This window comes from Phycodurus eques, chromosome 19, assembly GCF_024500275.1.
Source record: "Phycodurus eques isolate BA_2022a chromosome 19, UOR_Pequ_1.1, whole genome shotgun sequence".
NCBI classification, from domain to species: domain Eukaryota; kingdom Metazoa; phylum Chordata; class Actinopteri; order Syngnathiformes; family Syngnathidae; genus Phycodurus; species Phycodurus eques.
Window position 1 is genome coordinate 10,609,215 of NC_084543.1, and position 23,783 is coordinate 10,632,997.

The window sequence follows — 23,783 nt, forward strand, 5'->3', positions numbered from 1 at the left end:
CTCTGCCATAAAGCTGTCAGAGCCACTCACCCTTTCGTATGAAGAAGCTTATCATGACCAAAATGGTGGCTTGTGTAGAAGTCTTCCCATAAATGCAGGCCTAAAGATAAAAACTGGGGGTGTATATATTTAAGTCAGGCAGGGAGTGAGAGGGAGGAGAGTTAAATGAGGATTATAGATGTTCAGCTGCTGATAGTTTTGACGTGTTGCTGTGTCTGAGAGGACAGATCAATACAAGCTTGTTTTGTAGCCCGCCCTTTCCTAAAGTGTTCCATCAGCTCATGTGCACGCTCAAGGTCAATGCACTACTCAAATCAACATCAACCTTTGGCTTCGTAACACTGCTGACACGTTGTTCCCTGTCCACGCTTACAGGACACCGGAAAGCTCAACGTCTCCTACTTCCGCTTCGACATCAATGACGCAACGGGTGACCTGGACGCCAATCGACCGGTTCCTTTCCGCCTGACACCCAACATCTCAGAGTTTCTGACCACAATCGGCGTCTCTGGTCCGCTCACTGCCTCCATGATCGCTGTGGCACGGTGCTTCGCGCAGCCCAACTTTAAGGTAGGGATCTTTGAAGGCATCTGACAAGGATGGTCATTGTGTGTGTGTGTGTGTGTGTGTGTGTGTGTGCGTGCGCGTGCGCATGCAGGTGTGTGTACAGGTGTTTTTTTTTTTTTTTTTTTTTGTCTGTTAGTGTTTGTTTGCACAGGTATGCGAGTTTGTGCATACATTTGTGTTTGTGTATAGAGTACGTGTTTGTGTATCCGTTAGGGTGTGTTTGTGCACAAGTCTGTGAGTGAGTATGTCGTGTGTATGTGTGTTTACTTTGTTTGTACAAGTGTGGGAGTCTGTGTATGTGTGTGTTTCTGTATTTATTTGTGTGCATTCGTTTCCTGTATAGTTTTGTGTTTGTGTAGACATCTGTGTGTGCGAGTGCATTTGTTTCTTTGTTTTTGTGTACCCTCGTGTGTGTTTGTATGCATTTGTTTTTGTGTACAATTGTATGTTTTTGTCAGTCATGTTTGTGCAAGAGTGTGTTTTTGTGTATACATGTGTGTGCATTTGTTTATTTCTTTTGTGTTTGTATATATTGTGTGTTGTTTGTGTGCGCGTGTGTATGCATTTGTGTGTGTTTGATCATGCATTTGTGTGCGCGTGCGTGTAGACACTGATAATTATTGTGCCCTATTATGTAAAATTCCAAGTGTTGCTTTTTACATCGTAATGCATCTATTGGACACTATTATGTTTAAAACTGCACAAGTAATCTAAATGTTGCCTTACAGAATGTGAAGATGTCATAGAGCAACTACAGATATTCTATTTTGGGTTTCTGTGTATCTGTGTCTATTTTCTACTTATCATGCTTGGCCCAATGCTTATGCGCAGCACCTTTTGAGTCTTGACAAAATGTTTGTTTTAAACAAAGGCAGTGCAATGAATAAGCAGCAGGCTGGGTTTTAGTCCACATAACCCAGCGGGGTGGTAACGATGGCCATGTGGAGTCTTTGGTAAAGCTGCGGAGCGAGCGGCAGGGCTTCACACGCTAAAATACAGAAGCTTGTGGACTCATCAAGGCTGTCGTGGCCTCCTGTCTCCAGGGAGCAGCGCCAACTTGCGACAGTCATTTGGAAAAAGCAGCCGGATAAACAAGCCTTAGCAACCGTGCGGAAGCAACGCATCATATAAGGGAACAGTGTGTGTACTGTGTACCTAGTTAGGTGATGATTACTGGTGTTGTGGTCCCGTGGTGGTTTAGCTGGATGTGTATTTCAAGTCATTGTCACCATAATGAGCTGCTAACAGCGCACACAGCTTTCCACACTGAGGAAACTGGCACACCCTAGTTTAGAGTCTGGAATCTTTTTTTGTTGTTTTCATCTTAAACACACAGCTGAGGAAAACAGTTCCCTCCAGATTGCCGTGTAGTGCCCATATAAACAGCATTCCTAGACACATAATGATAACTTTGAGATAAACCCGGACGGTTATCGAATTAGCTTGGCCTCTCATAAGCAGCCATAATGTGGCAGCTGCCAGCCGCACTCATGGTTAAGCCCAAATTCATTCATACCTACTCACATTTTTAGTTTTTTTTGTAATTTGTCGAAGGGATAGCAACTGACTGCAAATGACAAGTTTGAGTGACACATGAAAAATATTAAAATCCCTGCAATCTGGCAATTCTTTTCTATCTTTCTAAATCCCTCGGAAGAAAACTTTATTTTTTACTTCATGTAATTTTCATCATCTTCAGTCTTCCTAGCCTGGTGCAGGTCCACAATTTGGTTTCTGGTGTCCTTTGACAAATCTTTGGTCTTGGCCATAGTGGAGTTTGGAGTGTGACTGTTTGAGGTGGTGGACAGGTGTCTTTTATACTGATGATGAGTTCAAACAGGTGCCATTAATACAGGTAATGAGTGGAGGACAGAGGAGAAGTTACAGGTCTGCGAGAGCCAGAAATCTTGCTTGTTTGTAGGTGACCAAATACTTATTTTCCACCATAACTTGATAATAAATTCTTGAAAAATCAAATGTGATTTTTTTGGAGAGTTATTTTTTCTCATTTTATCTCTCATAGGTCAGGTATACCTATGGTGAAAATTACAGGCCCCTCTCATCTTTTTAAGTGGGAGAACTTGCACACTTGGTGGCTGACTAAATACTTTTTTGCCTCACTGCAGGTTTTACACAATCAGGATTTTTGGGACCAATTACAGCAAGTTTAAAAAAAAAAAAAAAAAAAAAAAAAAAAAAAAGATAACTGATCCGATCACAAGATGGAGCAACGTGTCTATTTAGATGACTTGTTCATTTCCTGTATGTACTGTAAACTGAGTATCTTCAAAAATATTCTCAAGTCAGGTCATGTATTCTAATCAGTCAGGTCAAACCAACATTACAACATGACAGAAATAATGGGTGCTAACTTACTGTAATGAAATTACTTTATGGTAATTAAATTACTTCACACACACACCGAAACTTCAGAGCATGATTCAACAGAACGCCGGCATATTTACGTACAATCGTTAGTCCTAGCACTAGCTTGCTAGGCTACATAACGTTGTGTTGGCTGTTTCTGAGCCGTATCGTATTAAAAGTATGTGAACATAGCTCAAGCAATCCTTGAACGAACGTTTTCTCCGGAGCACCGGTGACCACCACCACGTTTTCCCCCATTTTGTTCTTTTTTGACCAACACAATACACGTGCGATCCATCGTTGTTGTCATGGCCGTGGTAATGACTGTATCCGGTCGCATTTGATTTGACAAAGCCCACTGATCGTAAATCATGTCAAAAAACACGCGACAATACTAAAAACAAACTACCTTTTAGATTCAAATATACTGTACACGACAGCGAAGCGGAGTACATTTCTTTTGCGGAGCCGATCAATGACGTCATTGGATAATTAACAATATTCCAACTTAGAAATACGGCTGTGACATGACAAAATGTAAAAAACAGCGTTGCTCTGTGAATGCTTTCCGGATCCTCTGTACTGGTGCTGCTTTGCTACATCCTGCACAGGGTGTCTTGAAGACTGTCAAGGCATTCTGAAAATATGCCGCTGAGAGTCAGAAACCTGGGTTTCAGCCGCAGGTCATGGGTCCTCCAAACAGGAAAAAGATCCAAAACACATAGCTAAAACCACTAAAGAATGGCTAAGAACAAACCACTGGACTATTCTGAGGCCTCGTATGAAGCCTCTCGAAAGTGATTGAAAAGGACATAAATACTACAGTATGGACTGTTTTTTATGAAAACAGTTTATTTCTTTACTCTATTTTCTTTTTGTTTGTTTTTGTACAATACAGTGATGTTTTTCTTTGACAACGCTTTTTTTAAGTAATGGATTAATGGTTTTTCAGTAGGAAAAATTGATTTGATATAAGATGAATGTCCCCGAGGGTGTTTTCTCAAAGCTGATCGTCCACTTTCTTTGCTTTCTGCCAGGTGGACGGCATCCTGAAGGCGGTGCTGCGCGACGAAATCATCGCTTGGCACAAGAAGACCCAGGAGGACACGTCCATGCCTCTTTCCCCGGCCGGCCAGCCGGAAAACATGGACTCCCAGCAGCTGGTCTCGCTGGTCCAGAAGGCCGTCACTGCCATCATGACCCGTCTGCACAACCTGGCTCAGTTCGAGGGAGGCGAGAGTAAAGTCAACACTTTGGTGGCTGCGGCGAACAGCCTGGACAATTTGTGCCGCATGGACCCTGCGTGGCATCCGTGGCTCTAATGATGTGCCAGTCTTTACTTATGTGGAAAACCCATTTGAGCATTTATTCAATATCCTTTGTATCCACGCTTAAGGTTCATGTATTCGTGTACTCTTTGTCCTCACAAGTAACTCGTATTCAGCCCACTAGTAGTACAGCTAGGGGCCACTAGTAGAATGACTGTGTCTTATGAGTAACAATTTTTTTTTTTCCCACTACTTTTTGACATTTCTGCATTCTAGTAGGACAACTACGTTACTAGTAAGGCAAAACTACTAGTGGGCATTTTGGTGCTACTGGTAAGGTCCAGGAGGCTACTAGTGTGTGACACATACATTCTAGTTGAGCTTTGTTGTGTTACCAGTGCCGCACAGTAGTTTACTAGTAAGCAGGGATGGGGGACGACTGATACGAGGTATGAGTATCGGGCCGATACCGGCTTTATTTCAAGGTATTGGTTACTCGTGAAAGCTGCTGATACCAGCCCCTGATACTTAAGGCAAAAAAATTTGACATCAAGTCCTACTCGGTTGGTGCTACACTGCAGAATCATCATATGCATCAGAAAGTAAGAAAAGTCTTTGTTCAGAATTGTCTGTCGTCGAGTTCATTGAAATTGTACGTATAAAAAAGTATGAGCGGTATCCGTACTCTGCATCAGTGAGTACTCGTGAATACTCGCACTGGTATCGGTCTGAAAAAAAGTTTCATTGAACATAGATACTAGTAAGGTTTGATTGCGTATTAGTAGACCAAAAATGGCATTTGTTGTGGGAAAAAAAAATGTTACTAGTAAGACAGTCGCTGAATTGTCTCACTCGTGAGGATATACGAGGAGGATCTCAAGGATATCAAGGATATGGAATGAAAGCTGAAATGATTTTGTATACCCTTTGGTTGGATCAAGACTTCTTACATTATCATAAGATGGATGGGCCATTAAGGGTACACTTTGTATGATCATTCAACTTGTATTTATTTTCGTAAACGTGTTTATTACGGATTAAGAATTACGTTTTAAAAAAAAAAAAAAAAAAAAAAAAAAACTGAAGCTTTTTTTTTTTTTTTTTTTTTTAATCCACTACTGTTCTTGAACAGTTCAGATATTTCATTTTATGTCTAGCTCTTATTTTTGTTACAGAAGCCCATCGCCGCTCTTATAGATAAGCATTTTGTTTTAATAAAATGCTCTTTTTGATACAACTCGCTTCTTCCGCTCTACTTTTTTTCCCCCCATCCTAAATACTTGGCGAGCTTCAACTGTGCCCATCATGATCATCAAACCTTGCAATTAATGTTCTCCCTAGTTTCTTGAAGTTGGTTATAAAAGAGCAATAATAACCGGTAATCGCCATCTGTGCCTCACTCTCCCGCATCACTTTGTCAGCGTCATAATCGCCCTGAAGGACACACTCCTGGATGTTATTGTGCCCATAACTCACACTGTGAAATGACTGCATACAACGCGGCCCCCAACATTTAGGAAGTTGATTGCCGTCATCCCGCAGACAGTCAACGGTTATGGAGAGGCGTTTGGGAGCAGCGGTGTTGCTCACTCATCAGGCTACAATAACCTTGGGGGTCATTCCCTCCCCCTGGTAAGTAAGTCCTGTCGGAGTGTGTTGAGGCGTTTCCCCTCCTCCCATGCTGCTTGATGAATGCTCTCCTTTAGATTTCTCAGCGGGCCGCCCTCACTTGACTTACGCACACTGTCAGGCGGCCCTGCCTGCACCCATTAACACAACTCATATCTCCAACACGCTCTTGTACAACACACACTCTCATCCTTTTCCCTGATCGTATTTATACCAGTTAACATTACCTGAGATCCGCTTGGAAGTCATTTGTAAAAATGATCAGAATCAGAATCATCTTTATTTGCCAAGTATGTCCAAAAAACACACAAGGTAACTGGAGCCGCTCTAGTACGACAACAGACAGTCAATTGGCAGAGAACACTTTTGAGACATAAAGACATTGAGAAAAACAGTCACTGAGCAATAAAGGGTTGCTAGTTATCTGGTAATGCCGGTACATTATTATTATTTTTTATATATATGTATATATATATATATATATATATATATATGTTTTTATTTATTAATTTTTTTGGGACAATTGTGCAAAAAGATGCAGAGATCCTCTAGCACTTCGAGTGACTAATGCAATAGTCCGGTGCAATGACCATTGTGCAAAGGGCGCCGAGACTTCAAGCGAGTAGTACGATAGTCTAGGACAATGTTGATTGTGCAAATGTTGCAGATACTCCTCAGTCAGTGTGCAAACCTTATAACCTCTTTTAAAAGGCTGTTTACCAGCCAGAATGTTGTTTTAACCACCTTATATTTCTGTAATATTCAGCTGGAGTATTCTGTCACGTTTTTCCCCCATAACAATGTCCACTGATATTGTGCTGATAACATATTTTTTATATTCAATCACTGCCTCCTCAAATTCAAGAAAACAATGTTAAGAGCAGGGGCGGGTTGTGCATTTTGGTATCTGGGCCTTCACTGAGGGCTTACTCAATTTAATCCACGTCTCCTCACGAGCACGTAATTATAGAAACCATCAACACTACACAAAAATGCAATATAATAGCACACAACTGTGCCACGTACAGTGGATATGTCTACTCATACTTTATTTGCTTGTTTGTTTGTTATTATAGTGTAGTTTATCAATGAGATGATACATGGACACACTCTATGAAAGGAGTAGGTTTTGACTGCATTATTCTGAGAGGAGTAATAATTTGACAGCCTAACAAGAGAGGGGCGAAAAGAGCTCCCCAGATTGTGCAAGCGAACTGTACTAAACACAATGGGCGGTTGGTGTAAGTGAAACAAAAGCTTGGACGTCACCATCTCACCCTCAGTCCTCCTTATAGTGAGAAAAGGGTTGTGGTGATTGATGCGGTCCAGTGGGAGTGGAGCCTGTGGAGGTGTAGGCACCGGATCAGGACAGAGCTGATATCTCAGAGGACAAACACAAATAGATCGCAAATAGCCATCTCCCCCCCCCCCCCCCCCCCCTCCAGTGATGTCCATCCCTCAGGATGAGCGGTAAATGGGTGTGGCGGGGGCTCCCTCACTGCTTTAACAGTAAAACATCATAATATCAATGGGGATCATTTGCATATGCATGATGGTAACGACACAGTAGTAGTTTACTCTCCTGATTTTAGTTGATGTCCATTGTTATAAAGTATTTAAATGTAGGCATGTGTGCAAAGTATGCCTGTGTCAAACTTAAATGATAAAGTATGAGAATTAATTTTATTTTAAATTTAAGCTATTTCACATTAAATTGTAAACTTTTTTTCTTTTTTTCTACCCCCCCTACAGATGACCTGGCCCATCTGTCTGGGCCCTTCAGCACAGCAGCCCACCCCTGTTTTGGTGTGTAGCATAAATGTATAAAATTTGTGGCTCACATGATCAAAATGGCACATCAACGAGAAGTGAAGAGAGCGCCATCAGCCCGCTAATCCCCCTTTTCTACAATTCCATTATCTGACTTCTCTTCAGTCGTCACAGCCGGCGTTCGATGGTTTATTATCTCATTGTTTCAGGCCTTGTTGCACAGTGGGTGAGCGTGCACAATTCTTTTTGGTGTCCTCGTGTAAACAAACAGTATTAATCAAATGACAACGATGTGTTTATCTCCGTTCTAGGAAGCGGCTCATCTCATATCTAACAGCGGAAGATTTGTTTTGTGGCTCTGCAATGGAGTCCCATTAGGACTTTTAATGACATTTTCACTCCAAGGAGTGCAGCTCATTGGCTTTGTGTCTCAAATCTGCTATTCCAATTTTTAATTGCCCAAGTGGGATGCAGCAATCAAAGTCACGTTATGTCTCAGTGACAGTGACGCAGTGCCACATAGCAGGAAAGAAGTACAATTTATTTTAAATGGGTAGAGACTGCAAGAGAAAGTTATATGAATTTATATTAACATAGCAGCAGAACATTTGATTCTCCACTCAAGTCCATTTAACTAGAATAAACTAGCTGCTTTGAATAGAGCAATTATTTCCAAATTATCTTCGTTTAAATTAATTAAAAAGAACTCAGTTTCCAATTAAAAACACACTTCTTTTTTTATGTGCTTGTGAAACAGATGTCATTTGAACATATTTTGTTAGGCTGTTGTTGCAAACGTACTGGAAGGAGTCTCTAGACTGTAATCGTTTTATATCACAACAAATAAAATGTACTGTTTTAATTGTCAATATGCGTCCTACGATTGGCTGGCGGACAATCCGGGGTGTGCCCAGCCTCTCGCCCAACGTCAACTGCGATAGGCCCCTGTTTACCCAATGAGAATCGATAAACGAATCGATAAGGAATCGGATAAGACATTATCGATAATGGAATCGGAATCGTTTATCGAGTTCCATCCCTTTGCATGGAGGACACCTGTGTTTTGTTAGTGGCTTAATGTGACAACTGTTGCAAACAATCATGCCTGTCCTTAATTCGTAATTATTTAAGTATTTGAAACCAATTTGTGATAAAGTTTCTCACATTTCCCGTGGCTGCACTAACTTCTCTCGACTGCTGCCAGTTGGCACCGTCAGCTGTGCTAAAGGATGGAGGAGAACAGCTCTATTAATTATGGAGGCCACTTTGTGCTGAATATTGAGCTGACATGGCGCTAAAGTTAGTGTGCATAAACTGTCACTTACGTGCATTTCATATTGTTTAGACAAGAGGCATATGCTCGGTGCAAGCGCTCATTAAATTTAAATGTGTTCAGTTGATGAAGTCTTAAAATAGAAAGACAGGTGAAGCTGGGACCACCGTTTTATGCGTTGTACTTCCAATTAGTATAATTACAATCCTCCCTTCTTTTACTTGATTCCTGTTATATTTGTGGCTTTACTTTAAACAACCAGGGAGTATTAGTAGAAATGGATATTAGTCAAGCTCCTACACTTAAAAAAAAAAAAAAAAAAAAAAAAAAAAAAAAAATGCAAGCAGACTATGTACATGCAAACAGCAAAATTTGTAATCGAGTTGACAATGACAGGGTGAACATTTCTGTCTAATGATAGCATTTAATGAGCACATGGTGGACCTTCACTAAGCAACACAATTCAGTTCGCAAGTTGCCTATGTACTGTTTAACAAATGTACCCTATTTCGAATTTCTGAAAGGTTTTCATACAATTGGTATGTCACGATGACAGATGACATCCGACTGCACATTTAATATGATAAAAATTATCAAAGATAAATGTAAATATTTTTTCTTGAACTATCGATTGCTTCAGACAAAAGACTGGTTGTGATGTCATTGTATGTTTTCTTAAAGGGGCAGTTACCCTATGATGACAATGTGCGCAGCAATTTCAGGGACACATAAATCTTCAACATGATTATGAAAACAGAATATACATGATCAAAGTGTTTTTTTGTTTTTTTATCAAACCACTTGTTGTATGCAATAAAGCCATGTAATTTTTTAAATTTAGTATCATTTAACTGCTAATACTGTAAATGGTTACACACACGCACGCACAGTGTGGCTAAAAGGCATGAAAACGCTTTTTTTTTTTTTTTTGTGGCATTCTTGATTCTGAGCAAAGAGGTCCGAAAATGCTGATGAGCATGCTAGTTAAGTCGTGTTTGTTCAGGACGACTGCCTTTGTTTCTGTTTGCTCCACGCTTGTGGCGACTTCATCTCTTATCAGGCTCTCCTTGGTTGGGGGTCATGATGGCGTGTTCACGGCCGTGCAACAGAACCATCTTAATGCCTCCCTGCCGCTTATGTCCTAGTCAGACCGCACACGCACGGAAGGCCGCTGAGCCCGGTTGACAACAATAACCCAGCACTCGACCCCCAGAGCTCCATGCCTTCCATCAGCATCCTCAGCAGTCCCTCTCTCTCTTTCTCTCTCTGTGCCTGCATGCATCCAAGTACGTGATTTAATTTGTTTGGTAATATCAGGATTGGCACGTTCAGCCCAGCTTCACTCCAAAGTGAAATTGGACAAGGGCATTGGAGCCTCGCCGTGTAAAAGTGCCTCACCTTGACAGCTGTTTGAGTGGGGAGCGGATTGCCGAGGGAATGAAGGATGATCCCTGAGAGGGAGCAAGCGAGGAAGGGAGGGAGTCAGTCAGACGCCGACACACTCCTCTTCTCCTCGCTTCGCTTGGGAGTTGTGTGCCAGGCAGGGAAGCGTGCAGCTTTGAAGCTCATTTGAAAGTGGAGACAAGGCACCAGGTGCAAGTGGGGGCCCCCTCTGGTCCACAACAACATGCTGGAACCTGTCCAATATATCCAATCAGCTTCCAAGGAGACTTTTTTTTCCTACACATCATCCTTGTGGGGAGTGTGATCTCATTGTAATTACATTTTTGTGACAGTGCAGATCTTCACATGCATTCAAATCACACGTGAGGGATTTGCATTGTCATGTTCACGTTCCTCTTTTGTCCGCTTGTATACTGTTACAAGTAAAACATTGTTTTATTGAAAGCCATGAGTTGTGATAAGGCATCTTTACTGAGATTACAGTATCTCACAAAAATGAGTACATCCCTCATGCTTTAAAATATTTTGTCATATATTTTCAACACTGAGGCAGGGATGGAAAATAATGGTGGCCACACAAAATAGTGACACTTTGGACTTTTTCATCACGGGGTGTACGCACTTTTGTTGCTAGCATTTTTAGATTTCTCGCTGTGTCTTGAGTAATTTTGATGGGACAGTGAACTGTTATATAAGCTGTTACATTGTAGCAAATTGCGATTTCTTAAGTGTTGTTCCATGAAAAGATAATCATCAAATATTTACACAAATGTGAAGAGTGTAGTAACTTTTGTGAGATACTGTACGATAATTGTGTTATGAGAAGTTAGCCATTACTTCCAGTAAAGCATTCTGGATGTGGGTGTACTTTAACGAAAACCTCATTTGAAGAATACCTACCAATTATTTAAAATAATAGTTCTATATTCTAAAAACTGACATCTGCAAAATTATGAATGGCGCACAGAGGAATCATTCACGTACCTAAGCAGGATAACTTTCGCTGTACATACATAGTATGTATGCATATATCACTATATGTAATTCCGGTGTGTGGTGAATACTAGTTGCCTACCACGATTTCACCTATTGAAGCCCCACGACATTGCAATTTTTTTTTTTGTGGAACATATCTACTTTTCTATCGCGTAAATATGTGATTTGTTTTTTTTACTCAAGCTGTCAAAATCGATGTGTTAATAATGCATTAACACAAATTCCTTTTAAGGCTACAATTTCTTTTAATGCTTGATGAATGCACGACCATGAATTGGCCTTGTCCTCCCCTTGTTGTGTGTGCCTTGGCCTCTTAGGGGCAGTGTGGTGCACGCATGCAGATAACGCATCAACAGTACAATAGTTGAAAGTTGCGATTGAATATATTAATCTATATAATTTAACTCTCATGCATTCTCGAGGTTCCTGCCGAGGGTGTAGAGCTGGTCCACTGTTCCACGGCCAGGACGAAAACCACACTGCTCCTCCTGAATCTGAGATTCGACTTCCCGACGGACCCTCCTCTCCAGCACCCCTGAATAGACCTTACCAGGGAGACTGAGGAGTGTGATCCCCCTGTAGTTGGAACACATCCTCCGGTCCCCCTTCTTAAAAAGGGGGACCACCACAGATATAAATACGTGTTGTATTTAAATGTACAATGTGTGTACTTATTTTTGTTGTGTGTTTAGTTTTACAGTAACGGTTTTACAGTATGTGTTGTTGTTGGCCTTGAATTTGAAATGTCGCAATAATAAATATATTTGCATAAGGTAAACCTATTTGTCTACTCATATGTTGATAAGAGTATTAAAAACTTGAAAAATATCCTCTAATTGTACCTTTACAACAGATGCAAAATGTGTGATTATTTAGTGATTAATCACGTTAACGATGGCAATCATTGAATTAATAGAGATTAAGTATTTAAATCAATCGACAGCTCTTGTTTTTACACTGGTGCGGCACGGTGGACGACTGGTTAGAGCGTCTGCCTCACAGTTCTGAGGACCGGGGTTCAATCCCCGGCCCCGCCTGTGTGGAGTTTGCATGTTCTCCCCGTGCCTGTGTGGGTTTTCTCCGGGCACTCCTGTTTCCTCCCACATCCCAAAAACATGCATGGTAGGTTAATTGCAATCTCTAAATTGCCCGTGGGTGTGAATGTGAGTGCGAATGGTTGTTTGTTTCTATGTGCCCTGCGATTGGCTGGCAACCAGTTCAGGGTGTACCCCGCCTCCTGCCCGATGACAGCTGGGATGGGCTCCAGCACGCCCGCGACCCTAGTGAGGAGAAGCGGCTCAGAAAATGGATGGATGTTTTTACACTGTACTTACTGTAAAGCCCTAGTGTAATTTATTTGTTTTGTACAGTCAAGTGTGTATGACCTAACAAGGCAGCAGACAATTTTTGTTACTTTTCTCTGAAGTCCAATTTTGTCCCAAATTCTGATAGAATGTTGTGTAAACATGCTGAAGCAGCAATCACATTTTTGACAGGTGGCTATCAATTGTGGTGGTGCACTCTACCAAAGGCTGATGGACAGTGATGAAGAGCGGGCTAAAATGCAAGTCCTTGACTTTTGCGCTGACTCCGCTGCTCTTCCAGTCTCTGATCAGCCCTCAGAAAGAATCGCAGGTAATTGGAGTCAATAAAATCGGACCGCAATTGCTAATCTTTTTTACGAGGAGAAAGTTTGCAGCTTGACCGAGACGCACACGTTTGCGTCAAGCGGTTCTATCCGAGGAATGCGGCCTCGATCTCTGGACCGGAATGCCGCTGTGGAGATGAGAGTGGATGTGAGGCAAGCTTCATTTCCACCTCCAGTGGAGGGAGACCACCTATTTAGTGGTGCGGCCACTGGGATGATAGCAGATCACACCCCATCACCCGCGGGGGGAGCTTCACATCTAACTGATGCTTTGGAGAGGCTGCATCTTGCCAGCTTACGGCTTCAATTTCCATATCATTAGGTTTGTCTGCGAATCTCGTCGCTACTCTCCATTAATCCACACCATTGCATGCAAAAACCAGTTGTCGTGAAGGCAGCCGTATAAGTGCTCGTTCAAGCTTGGCGCAGGAAAATGTTTTTTTTTTTTTTTTTCTCGTGCAGTCTTTACAATAAACATGCATGGGTGCATGCTGCATCCAGTGTATGGCTGGAGGAAAATGTGGTGTGTGTTGCTCTTTTCTTGTTTAGTGAGTGGGGGCGAAAAATGGAGGAGGAGCCCAATTTTGCGTTTCCTCACCTCATTACACACACCTGGATGGGACTGCAGTGGATCCTAATTTAAGTCGCTTGTTAACAACGCCCTAATGCATCCTGACAGCAATGAGGAAAGGGGATCAAGGAATGCGTGAGAAAGAGCTTAAAAGGATGAATGCAGGGGCTAGGAGGCATGAAAATGGTCTTAAACCAGACAATTGTCTGCTTCTCTTCACTGGCATTCCTTTTCTCTTCCTTGCTTTGATTCCATTTGAAATGAATATTGTCATAAATCATCCAAGCCCGTTATGCACACACCATTAAAATCCTTTGCAAATGTTAATAAACTAATGAACGCAAATATTGTTTTGCAAGAGCTATACACCACAGCTCCACATGAAATCAAATAAAACTCAGAACAGATTCTTGTTTTTGTTCAATGTGCCTCGGGTCAATTGTGTCTTATTGGCTCTGTGGCAATTGCAAACAAGTCAACACATGGGCATGCTGCTTAATTGACTACAGGAAATGAAGAATCTTTCGAAATGTAACTTTTTGAGGGGCTCCCAGTGTGCGGGGAGAGAGGATGGTTTTCAAGTGAAAGGCTATATTTTTCACAAACTTACACTGCAAAGAACACGTGTGGAACTGAACTACACATTCAGTTCCACTCCGCAAATGAATGGTCATCAAGTACGAGGGGCACTCAGAAAGTCATGAGCCCGATATTCCTCTAGCTTTATTTATTGTAGAAATACATACCAAAAAGGGGGGATTTCATCACTACTTTTCAATATAATCATCCTTTTTCTCAACATCGATGAACAGGGATGTATGCCAGCCTTGTGAAGGTTTCTTTTTTTTTTTTTTTACAGCTTGCTCAACTTGTTCACCTTTAGGGAAGTGCTGACCCCTAACTCCTTCTTTTAAAGGTCCAAAAAGGTGACAATTTGATGGTGCCCTGTCGGGTGTCAGTATGGAGGATGGATTATGATTGTCCAACCAAAGGAACGGATGACTTCCCTTGCTTGTTACGGAGGTCACACAAAGCAGGCTCTTGTTGTTTGCCTTTGATCCTGAACGCCCACTTTTTGACTGTGCTCTAGCCTATTGTAGCTTCCCCATACACATTTTGCAACCTTTTGAAAATGTATTGTGGTGGTTCCCATTTCAAAGCAAGAAATTCAATCATAGCTTTCCGCTTCTGATATGCATCCAACAATGACCTCATTTCCAAAAGGGCTGACAGGAAGAGGACTGGCTTAAACAAAACTTAAGAAAACAACAAAAAAGCCCCCATCAAACAAGTATTTAAACTACAAACTGTGAAAATCTCTGAAAAAAAGATCATTGGTGAATATTTGGGCATATCGTAGCAACCACTAGCTCGTATACAAAAATGCCTCCGAGAAGCAGAGCACTCTGAAGTGCCAATATCGTCAGGAAAAGCCAATGACATCATTGGCATGTCGTTAATATTTTTGGAGTGTTGGAAGGATAATAGATAATATCTCACCTTTTCAGAATGAGCTTCACATTCTTGTTTTTTGACAAAGTCTAAATCCGAAAGGAAATTGCAACACCATTTTGCGTCGTTACTGTAAAAAAAAAAACTCTCAGCATTCTCACAACAATAGTGCATTGTTTGAAGAGTTAAGTCTGCTGGACAGTATGGAATTGCCGTAGCTTAAAATGGGGAGGAAATGTTCTTTTTTAAAAAGCTTTATCAGGCTTGCAGAGAAGAAGTGAAAGCTCCAGCACAGCCCACATGATTTTGGGCAAAGCAGATTATGAATATGCAATATTTGTTCTTGTCCTTGCTGCAGCCTCCTATGATGGTAATGCAACCCCACTGTTTATGCTAAGTTATTCTCCTTCTGATTGGAAAAAGTAATACTGGGGAGCCTGGAGCACGTAGATATGACTTTTAATTTGGTTTGGTGATGCATTCGGTGCTATAAACAAGTAAGATGGCGGTGTGATCTTTGACAGGCAGCGATGAATTTCCTGGTTGCTTTTTGTCACGGTAGACTTTGTGTGCATGCCACCTTGTAACATGATGGTAATGAGATTCTCAAGTGAGAATTAAATTTGAAATGTGGTATATATGATGGTGTATGGTGGAGGTGGTGAGAAAAGGTAACAGTTTGTCAATGTTTGTCTGATTGCAGCAAGTTGCAGGTTTATATACCCGGATGAAGTCGAAAGGTAACCCGAAACCCCTAAGCTAAACTGAAAATTTTCTACACTAACTGTAATAACACACAGGTTACTTGTGAAATATAAAATTTTGCATGGAGGGGGGGGGGGGGGGGGGGGGGGGGGTATAATATTATACTGTACATTGCAAAGTTATTTAAAAAAAAAAAAAAAAAAATTATTTCTTAATCCAAACTTTGATCAAGATCTTCACCAAAATGTAATGTTATTCTTCCTCGGCCTGGGCTCCACCGCAGCACAAAGTTCTGCTAGCAAACACAGAGTGATGAAAACATAAACCCTCCTTGGTGGAGGTAACTGACAAGGTGGCTACGGATGCTAATCCAGTCTGCTAATAGAGAAAGTGACATTATCCGTCTTGTTTTGCTTTGTGACAAGAGGGCAGCATACGTGAACTCAACTGCCTTCTCAATTAATTTAGACCACAAATTGAGTTGTCATGGTGACAATGTGCGCTTTCCGCTGCAAAGGCAATGACATGCCTCTGTTCTTTCAAGCTTTGCTCCCTTTGTTTTGCTTGTTTTGTTTTTGTATCTCTAGTGTTTTTCCAGCTGGTTGACATTTGACCCTGCTTAAAGCGCTCTTTGCTTCTACTGTACCGGGCTAATTTGTTCTCAGCTGATGAACTCTTGTGCCTTCATCGGAGCGAAGCACTTCGCACATAGGAAAGCACCGTTCCTTAGGCTTGAATGCATGCTTGAAACCATCATCCACAAATTTACGATGGGGGGGAAAAAAATGTACCTTGTCCTTTATAAGCTTAATCGAAAACAAACTTAAAACAGCACGCCGCTGACGTGGTGAGCGCGCCTGCCTCGCAGTTCTGAGGTTCCCGGTTTGAATTTCAGTGTACGCATTCCTCTGTGGAGTTTGTATATTATCGTGCTTTTGTGAGTTTCCTCCCACAATCCAAAAACATGCATAAATCAAGTGTGTCAAACACTTTTTTTTTTTTTGTCACAGGCAACAATGTGAAAACTAATTTATGTACTGTATATGCGCCTGATCATCGTATTACATATTCATGCACAGATTTTTTTTTCCTGGCTCAAAGCGAGCCAGAGGTTGTACTATTCAGGTCACTTGCACAGGTGCGTATGCCACGTGGCCAACTGGCTCAAACAAACACTTTTGCTGTGTAGTATTTACATGTAGTTTATTGTACTTTAGCATTTTCTTTGTTTAAACACAAGTTGCAACCTCACCCTGGAAAAATATTTATTTTTACGGTACATCTCTGGAAAGCCAAGGCGTATGCTCATTTAAGATGGGAAATCTACATTAACCCGTTTGAAAAAACACAAAAATCATCCGACACATTGGCAGCGGGAAAAAGAATCTGTTGACAGTTTTCCGGAGACTTCCAAATGTTTTTGAAACAGTGTTTCTCCGCAATCACAGCTAAAAATAAAACCAACTAGTGCGACGCTGGTCGATAACAGGTGTCGCAATGTCAGAACTTGTGGAGCAGGAGGTGGCCATCTCTAAATTTAATATGCAGAAAAAAACTCTGTCCACAACAAAAAAATCTGAATTCAAGGAGAGTTCAACTATTGTTCAATTTATTTTAAAAAGGCGATTGGTAACACACACACACACACACACACAAAATGCTCACAATATCTCAATGTTATGAAAAGTAAAGACAATTTGCAATTTTGATGCAGATTTGACCAAGAAACATGAAGTAGATGCACAATTTGCTTTAGGGTGCCACATCAAATGATGAGGTGGGCCGGATCTGGCCCCCAGGCCTTAAGTTTGACACTAGTGCTCTAAATTGTCTATAAATGTGAATATGAATGTTCTCATCTCTCCTCAGTTTCGTAGACTAGGTGTAATTTCTTTAAAAGCTTTCAGTCTGTTAAGATTTACAGTGAGAATGGTAAAACATCTTTTTAATAGAATAACAAGGAAACATGTTTTGGTCTTCAATTTTGTAGCATGCAAATATATATATATATATATATATATATATATATATATATATATATATATATATTATTATGCTAATCTCCACCTTTACAGGTGTGTATGTTCCACATTTGTTCTGTTAACATAATTCATTAACCTCCTACAAACACCTCACTCTACTCACTGCAGGCTAATGGTGCATTTTCTTCACTATTTCTGTACCCAATAACGTTTTTACATTTCTATTGCGTACTGTAAATACAGTATACTGTACAGATGTGATTGAATGGTGAACAGTCCCGCATATACGCCGCCTCTCGTCCAAAGTCAGCCGGGATAAACTGCAGCTCGTTCGTAACCCAAACGAGGACAAGTGCAATAGAAAATGGATGGATGGATGAAATGACTTTTCCAGGTCACCACAGTAGGTGCACTTGGATGATCTCATGAAATCCAGTACATGAGCTGGATCCAAAAATATTCTTTAAAAAGACAATAATGCAACAAAGCAACGTAACCCAAACCTGTATGTTTGAATGCGCCATAATCTATCCCTGACTCTGAGCTAATGCAGTAGAAAATGGAGTAATTTCTGTACGGTTAAGGTTTGTCGGAAAAAGCGTTAAAGCCATGAATGTTAAAAAGTCAAATAAAACATCCATCACAATGCAGTTGCACACGACCGCCACAATTAAAGACATATTGTTTATTAGTTGAAACTACAAGCATTATTACCATCCATCCATCCATCCGTTTTCTGAGCCGCTTCTCCTCACTGGGGTCGCGGGGGTGCTGGAGCCTATCCCAGGTGTCATCGGGCAGGAGGCGGGGTACACCCTGAACTGGTTGCCAGCCAATCGCAGGGCACATAGGAACAAACAACCAGTCGCACTCACAGTCACCATCTAATTAAAAACAAACACAGAGTTTTGCTATTCCCTTTTGGGTATAGCACTGGCTATCACCTATTGCAATCCTGAAAACAATTAAAATGTGTGTCAGTAATGGACACCGTCTTTAGCAAAGAAAACAATTGGGTGTTATTAAAAAGGTGCCCCACCAAGAAGAAGACAGATAAGGAATGTTAGTTTCTGGCTCAGGGAAAAGTTTAAAGATCAATTTGGCAATTGAATTTTTAACTTTTGAACTTCTTTTTTTTATATAGCCATGAAAAAAAGTCTCAAACAGTTTACCATTGAATGCTTTTTCTCCCAGTCTGCAATATAATTTCAAATTAGGTCAACTCCACCGCCACCCCTCGACACTCTGTAATAGTGACAAATATCTTAGTAGTAGGACTTGTAAGGCCGGCTGAAGAATTAAATCGGTGCAGATTGTGTGTTTGTGTGCAGGGACCCGTGAAACAGGTCAATGACAGAAGATCACTGGAAAACGGCCTCCTTAGCTACTTTTTATCTGTCGCCGCAAATGTCCGCTTGTCAAATGAATCAAAGTTTAAGGGCATTTTGCGGCGACAAAAAACCTCATTACATTTTGTGGGAGGATGGAGAGATGACTCCCGCAGACTCCTCCCTGGTTAATAATTAAAAACACTGATGCTCTTGTCACTTTTAATAAATCACATTTTCACGCTACGGTTTTGTGTGTCGCCATGTTGTGTTTCGTGTTAGCGCGCCGTGGGAGGTATAAAACTGCAGCGAGTTGACCGCCACAGTTTGATGATGGATTGCTGTGGTTGCGGAAGTATTTTGATGAGCTGCTGACAGTTGTTTGCCGCACAGACTCTTTTATTAGGTGTCAAACAAATAAAGCTGCTTTTATACTCAACATGCAGACCCAGCAGTGGTGGAACGACGGAGCCAACAAGGCCTTCCCTTCTGGCCTGTTCGCTGATGAATTTGTTTTGGAATGTATCCTCTGTTATTTGCTGGGAAACGCTCCTATTTGTTCTTTTGGTGTTCAGGCCAACGCAATCAAAGTGTTACTTTGGCACCAGAGGGAGCTGTGATCTGAAGTGCCAGGATGTTCCCTCCATTTTGCATTCACACGAACAGATGATGTTATTTGTGTCGTCTGTATGAATTTTTGAATGTGTCAGAACAATTTACCTTTATTATGACTACAGTGCACACAGACAAGAGTGTAAGTAGTGAGGATGGTTTATGCACTTGTATCTGCAGAGTTTGAAGGGCAACACGTAAAGTGTGCAATTCACATAATTGCTATGAAGCTGTTTATGTCTTTACCGTTATGCAAAAAAGTGTATCACAGTGGGCCACCACCATTCGTTCTATCAATAAATCTCTGGCAAAAGTGAATTCGTTATCATTGTTTATGATTTTTCCCATACAATATTAGGAAATAATATTAGGAAATATTTTTTCAAGTACATTTGGATTGGACTCCCGTGAAATTAATGTATTTATCTCTTGATTGTCTTTACTACTATGGCCTAAACTTTTCAATCATCAATCACTTTTTGAAAATAGGATTTCAGGCACATTGCAAATATGTGTCCTTACCGTTATTAATTAAATTCTAAGAATATGACCCATATATCAGGGGTTTCAAACTCATTTTTGTCACGGGGACATCAAAGTTATGACTTCCCTCGGAGGGCCGCTACAACTGTGAACCCATATAAATGAAAGATTGCCTCATATACTGTAATTACATACAGCATACACAACACATTGATGAATAACCAGTTTTGAAATCAGAAGCCTATAAAAACATATTTTTAGACTATTACATTTCTTTTCAAAGTGGGATTGGTAACAAAAGAAAATGCTTGCAAATATCTCAATGGTATTACACTGGAACACAATGAGCAATTTTGAGTTGCTTTCGCGGACCACATAAAATGATGTGGAGGGCAGGATCTGGCCCCCGTGCCACCAGTTTGCCACCTGTGCCAAATATTATATTTAAACTAATATATGTATTACATTTATTTATTGAAAACCATATATTTATAATATATATAATCTAGTAATGTAAAAAACAATTCTCAGTGTAGACTTCCACACTTGAATTAATTGTGCGATTCCCATCACCTGCATGTTCTCAATCGGGTCGCCGTAACTGCCGACCTAAACACGCTTGGAAGGTCCGCAATTTTAGGAATGTCCGTTGTACGAGCCGTGTTTCCTTCTCTCCGCTGCTCCGCTTTTCTCACGTATTTGAACAAGCAATTAGCATTAGCGGTAGCCATGGCTTTGCTCACTCCGGTCGGTGTACTCATTTCTCTTTATTCTAGTCTTGCATTTAAACAAAAGAAAACAGACAAACAAACAAAACCGGAATGTAATATGTGAATGGATAAAGTCCGCCTAAAGGATTGCAATCATTTTAGCACTTTTGTCCATGTCACACCCGGTCTCTCGGAAGGACATAAATGCTACTAAACAACTCTTATCTGCCCCTTAAACTAATTCTCTTCACGTTATGACATTCTGTTACGACCATGATGTCGTCCTCAATACGTGGGTGTTTTGTTTTCCTGCAATTCCAAAGGAAATGCAGTTCGTGATGGAAAAACAAATCATTTCTCCGAAGCAATTTGCTGACTCACCAAAGCATTCACGGAATGAATGCAGCCTGAATGTTTCTTCCTTCACTCGCTCTTGTCAACGTGGACAGAGGAGGTAATGTACGCTGATCTTCGTGACCTTTGTGTGTGTGTGTGTGTGTGTGTGTGTGTGTGTGAGTGTACACGTGGGCCCGCAAGAACCTCGGTTATAAATTGTTGACAACCTGCGGTAATTACTGATGTGTGCTCTGATAGCCTGAGCCTCCATGTCCAAGGAGGATGAGGAGATAAAGCTGATAGTTTTCAATCTACCACTTTGTCATATATAATAATGAGATTGTTCCCTCACACATCAGTTCAGAATAATCAACGCTGGGTGCTGTTCGAACGCAGAAACGGATTCAACTATTTTACTTCTGAACTTCTGTGTGTCTCCTTGATGTGTTATGACGGCGGAACTAGGATGTAAATAGTTGCAAATAATGAATTCCCAGTGCCCATTGTGACATGTGAAAGGGCCGGATGACATTTAGATCATATTTGTGTCTCTCTGCGGGTGAATCGTGTCAAAGATCAAATCCTCTCTTTTCATCTTGTCCCATCTCTAATTACTGTGCAGCGAATCGTGTCATTTTTCCGCTATTGATATCTTCTCACTGGCTTATTCACACACACACGCACGCACACGCACGCACACGCACACACACACAAACACACACAAACACAAACACATACACACATATTATTGGCAGAAACACTTTGGAATCAAGTAAATTGTGTCAAACTAGTGAGAGGTCTTTCTTCTAGCATCTGTTTATATTGTAATGCTGCATGTAATTATTTCAGTTTTTTTAATATCTAGACAATATTTATCAGTACAATGTGCATCATGTTGGCAAGCCAGCAAACCTTCCATTTATTCGTAGCTTCCTAGTTTGACTCAAGGTATTGATTGTCATGATTGTCTGCCGACATGTTTCTTAAAAATAGATTTTTGCAATTCCTATTTGACCCCTTCTTCCCTGTTCTATTTTACTTTAAAGACCACTCTCTGTTCACTCTTTGTTTCTATTTTTGTTTCCAGTTAAGTGTATTTTGACTACACTGTTTCCCAACCGAGCGGCACGGTGAGAGACTGGTTAGAGCGTCAGCCTCACAGTTCTGAGGACCCGGGTTCAATCCCCGGCCCCGCCTGTGTGGAGTTTGCATGTTCTCCCCGTGCCTGCGTGGGTTTTCTCCGGGCACTCTGGTTTCCTCCCACTTCCCAAAAACATGCATTCATTGGAGACTCTAAATTGCCTGTAGGTGTGACTGTGAGTGCAAATGGTTGTTTGTTTGTATGTGCCCTGCGATTGGCTGGCAAGCAGTGCAGGGTGTACCCCGCCTCCTGCCCGATGATAGCTGGGATGGGCTCCAGCAGTCCCCCGCGACCCTAGTGAGGAGAAGCGGCTCAGAAAATGGATGGATGGATGGATGTTTCCCAACCGGTGGACCGGTGGACAACTGGTTAGAGCGTCTGCCTCACAGTTCTGAGGAGCCGGGTTCAATCCCCAGCCCCGCCTGTGTGGAGTTTCCATGTTCTCCCCGTGCCTGCGTGGGTTTTCTCCGGGCACTCCGGTTTCCTCCCACATGCCAAAAACATGCATGGTAGATGAATTGACAACTCTAAATTGTCCGTAGGTGTGAATGTGCGTGCGGATGGTTGTTTGTTTGTATGTGCCCTGCGATTGGCTGGCAACCAGTTCAGGGTGTACCCCGCCTCCTGCCCGATGATGGCTGGGATAGGCTCCAGCACTCCCGCGACCCTTATGAGGATAAGCGGTTCAGAAAATGGATGGATGTTTTCCAACCCTGGGATTGGGTGGCGACCAGTTCAGGGTGTACACCGCCTCTCGCCCGAAGATAGCTGGGATAGGCTCCAGCAGGCCCGCGATCCTAGTGAGGACAAGCGGAACGGAAGATGAATGAATGAATGAATGAATGAAGTCTTTTTCTAGAGATGTTTTCTACTGACTTTTTTTTTTTTTTAATGTAGCCTTTTCTTTTTCCCAGAATGAATGACAAATTAGTCAGACTATTACTAAGCTATTAACATGAACCTCTTGATACAATGCATTTCTAGTAAAAGCAATTTCGTTTACTCTTTAATTGTAAGAGCTTTTGAATGATAACATGTTCTGTTTGTTTAATTTGTGTCCTTTTGACATTACTGTTGCCAAGTACTATCTCTAAGCTCCCGCTTTAAGTTTCTAATCTGCTTCATGTGCTATAATTAGTTTCATTTGCTTGATTGCTTCATTTGATTGATTTTTAGATTGTTTCACTGTTTCCTAATTATTTTAACCGTGAATGTACTGACACGCACGATGAGCAAAACAAAAACTAATGGTTGTTTAATCTCTGTATGCGGCTTGTGTGCATTAATACTTAACTTTGCCTACTTGACTTTTGGGGAGGGGAGAGAAGAAAAACTCAAAAGTAGTTTTGTCTCTCTCATTTGTTGGCTGCTTCCCGGGCTTTATACTCTGCTGTTGAGTAGGAAAACACAGTATTGCCTTTGATGCTACCCGAGCCATAAACGAACCGTAATACAAGCACAATAATTACACGTGGCGGTTTAATCAGCCTAACAAGGGACACAACTGTCAGTCTCCTAATGAACCAACAAGTTTTTGTGGT

General features: G+C 41.3%; 1 protein-coding gene across 3 annotated transcripts in view; it reads left to right on the forward strand.

Annotated features, from left to right (window-relative positions):
• Window positions 1–5,398, forward strand: part of trrap (transformation/transcription domain-associated protein) — a 77,604-nt gene extending 72,206 nt beyond the window's left edge. For all 3 annotated transcript variants that reach the window (XM_061705707.1, XM_061705709.1, XM_061705708.1), the window contains 2 exons: window positions 376–570; window positions 3,972–5,398. In XM_061705707.1, the coding sequence (XP_061561691.1) occupies window positions 376–570; window positions 3,972–4,256 (480 nt within the window). In that variant the 3' untranslated portion in view covers window positions 4,257–5,398. The remainder of the gene's footprint in view (window positions 1–375; window positions 571–3,971) is intronic.
• Window positions 5,399–23,783: the final 18,385 nt, after the last annotated feature.